The 3084-nt window shown below is 40.6% G+C and overlaps 1 protein-coding gene across 1 annotated transcript; it reads right to left on the bottom strand.

Moving 5' to 3' along the window:
• Window positions 1-1649: 1649 nt before the first annotated feature.
• LOC125758670 (uncharacterized) lies at window positions 1650-2538 on the bottom strand (the record flags this gene model as incomplete). The annotated part of the gene is made up of 1 exon (XM_049416110.1): window positions 1650-2538. A coding segment is annotated over one exon (669 nt), but the record flags the coding sequence as incomplete, so codon positions are not given.
• Window positions 2539-3084: the final 546 nt, after the last annotated feature.

Genomic DNA, 3084 nt, shown 5'->3' with positions numbered 1-3084 from the left:
TTTCCCAGCCTAATGTGGCCTTTATTTCTGACATACTAGCGAATGGGTCGTAGTTGTTGCTGACGAAACGGGCTGCCTGGTTTTGGACTTTTTCTATTGTTTTTGCAAGATACTTTTGAGCCGAGTCCCAGATAACACAAGCATATTCAAGTATAGACCTTACATGAAGAAAGTAAAGAGTTTCTTTCACCTCTTTTGTTGCACAATGAAAGTTTCTACGAATAAAAAAACAACATTCTACTCGCCTTTAAGATCATTTGGTCTATGTGTCTGTTCCAATGGAATGATTCTGTCAAGTAAATTCCTAAATATTTACACTCAGGCACTTTTTTGACTGCCTCGCCATCAATACTGTATGTGCACTGGATTTCTGAAATGTTCTTTGCAAAGCTGATGTGGTTGCACTTCGAGATATTTAAGCACATATTCCACGTGGAGCACCAATGTGTTACTGTGTTAAAGTCATCTTGCAATAATTCAGTGTCTGCGATTGAAGTAATGTGACGGTAGATGACGCAATCGTCTGCGAATAATTTTATGCAAGATTTTATGTTATCTGCTATATCATTTATATAAACCAAAAATAACAGTGGACCTAGAACGCTACCTTGTGGCACGCCTGAAGTCACGTTTACATATGAAGACGTTTTAGAATTTAAAACAACACACTGTTTACGACCACTTAAGTAATTCCGGAGCCAGGTTTGCAGCTTAGCAACAATATTCAATGAAGCCAGTTTAATATCTAACAGATTATGTGGAACCGTATCAAATGCCTTGCGAAAATCGAGAAATAATGCATCAACAATGTTGTTACGGTCAAGCGCAATCAGTACGTCATGCTGAAATTCAGTTAGTTGTGTGACGCATGAACGACCCTGCCGAAATCCATGCTGGGAGTGGGCAAAAAATGAGTAGATTCGAGATATTTGAACAATGCGCTATAAATAACGTGTTCTAATAATTTGCAACAGGTTGAAATTAAGGATATGGGACGATAATTTTGTACATGCTTTTTGCTTCCTGCCTTGTGCACAGGAACCACATTGGCTGTTTTCCAATCCCTTGGTATAACGCCGGTGTCTAGAGACAACTTGTACATTATGCATAAATATTGTGCAATAATAACGTGACACTTTTTAAGTACATGAGATGATATACCGTCAGGCCCTGTAGCCTTAGAGGTGTCCAGAGTACGCAGCAGACTATCCAAACCAGTGTAATCGATTTCAATTTCCGCCATTTCATTGCCAATATTTTTAGAAGGTAGCATTGGAGAGTGTTCAGTCCTTTTTGAAAACACTGACTGAAAATAGGCGTTATGCTTCAGCTTTCTCCAAGTCATCCGTTATAGTTTTTTCCTCGGTTAAAAGGTCAGGGACAGCTGTGTCATCTGTTCTGTTGCTCTTGACGTACTTCCAAAAGAATTTTGGATTACACTTCAAGTCTGTGTTTAGCTTGTCAAAGAAGACACGTTTTGCCTGTTTTAGTTTTAACTTAAGCTATTTGTTTACAGTTTTGAGCTTTGTTTCATTTAGTGCTGTTGTCTTTTTACGAAACCTTTTGTGGGCATTGGCTGCTTTTCTGACAAGTTTACGTATCTCAGAGTTGAACCAGGGTTTCTGCCTCTTTCTGCATCTTAAACACCTCTGAGGTACGTACATATTCACGAGCTCTGTAATCTTGTCACGGAAAATTTGCCGCAATTCATCCATGCCACATGACTCCGATATGCATAAAAAAGTGGGATAATACAAGACCAGCTCTTCGGAAATGGCGTTAAAGTCCCCTCTGTCGTACATGAAAACATTTCGAGGGGTTTGCTTACACGCAGGTATTCTAGAAACGTTTAACTCTGCAACAACGCAACTAGTGATCACTAATTCCTGGACATACATTTGTGTGAACAATAACATTTTCATCATTGCTTAGTAAAAGATCTAGTAAAGCGTTACACCGCGTTGGTTCGTTCACATATTGCTGTAGCCCATAGACGCTCATTAGTTCTGAAAAGGCAGAACAATTTCGATTTTTCTGTGGGGCTACACAGTCAGAATCCCATTTCATATCGGGCAGATTGAAATCCCCTCCCAGTATTACGCAATCAGATATTTGCGATAGCATGTCGGAAAGTTGAATTAAATGTTCATTGTTGTGGTCACGTGGGCGGTAAAACGATCCAAAAACGATGTGGTTACCCTGGGGAAATTGGACGCGGCACCATACTGATTCAGTTTCATTATCAAAAACAACTTCTTCGCTGGCAAGGCTACTTGAAATTAAAAGAAACACGCCACCACCATGCCTGTTTCTATCTTTACGGTACACTGTAAAACCTGGCGGAAATATTTCTACATCCGATACTGTGTCGTCAAGCCATGACTCGGTACCCATAACGATTTGCGCTTTCACCGTTTCAAGTAAGATTGTAAATTCATCAATTTTGTTTTTTAGGCTTCGACAATTGACCACCAACAATACTGGTGTAAAGCTTTTTGTGATGGTATATTTCCCATTTGTTCTTAAGCTAGAATGAACATGTCATTCCCGCCCCGATATCTGAGCATGCGCCCGAAGAGGAACTGGTTGGTGCATGTCAGTATCCCAGGCAAATGCTTGTCCATTGATTACCAGCTTATCGTAACTTAAATGCACTCGATTTTTCTTGTCGAGCTGTTTTAAATGCGAAGCATTTCTTAGCGAACCTCTGGCACTTTGAGCGTTTCTATCTACGTATCTATCTATCTATCTATCTATCTATCTATCTAGCCGCCTACGTCTGGGTGCTCTCATGACCGCCTCCTTAACTTGGTGTAGACCAAAATTTGCATAGGAAGGTAAGAGGATTTCACGAATATGATTGCCGGGTCATGATATGAATAACGTTAAAAAATTGTCGCGTACGTCGTCAAACCCTTTCCACTAGACTCGTGTGGCACATACCCGTTTACCACGGGCTGCGGTGTACGGGTATGCGCCACAGGTGATTGACAGTTTATATCTACCCAGCAACGGCGAGAACAGACAGTGCTAACTTAAATGTTAGAGCGTTAAGGAAAACCAACATCGGCAGCATTGACTCAA

Source organism: Rhipicephalus sanguineus, chromosome 5 (genome assembly GCF_013339695.2).
Source record: "Rhipicephalus sanguineus isolate Rsan-2018 chromosome 5, BIME_Rsan_1.4, whole genome shotgun sequence".
In the NCBI taxonomy this organism is placed as follows: Eukaryota; Metazoa; Arthropoda; class Arachnida; order Ixodida; family Ixodidae; genus Rhipicephalus; species Rhipicephalus sanguineus.
Note: the sequence above shows the minus strand (reverse complement) of the source record. Positions and strands in the feature narration are given on the sequence as shown.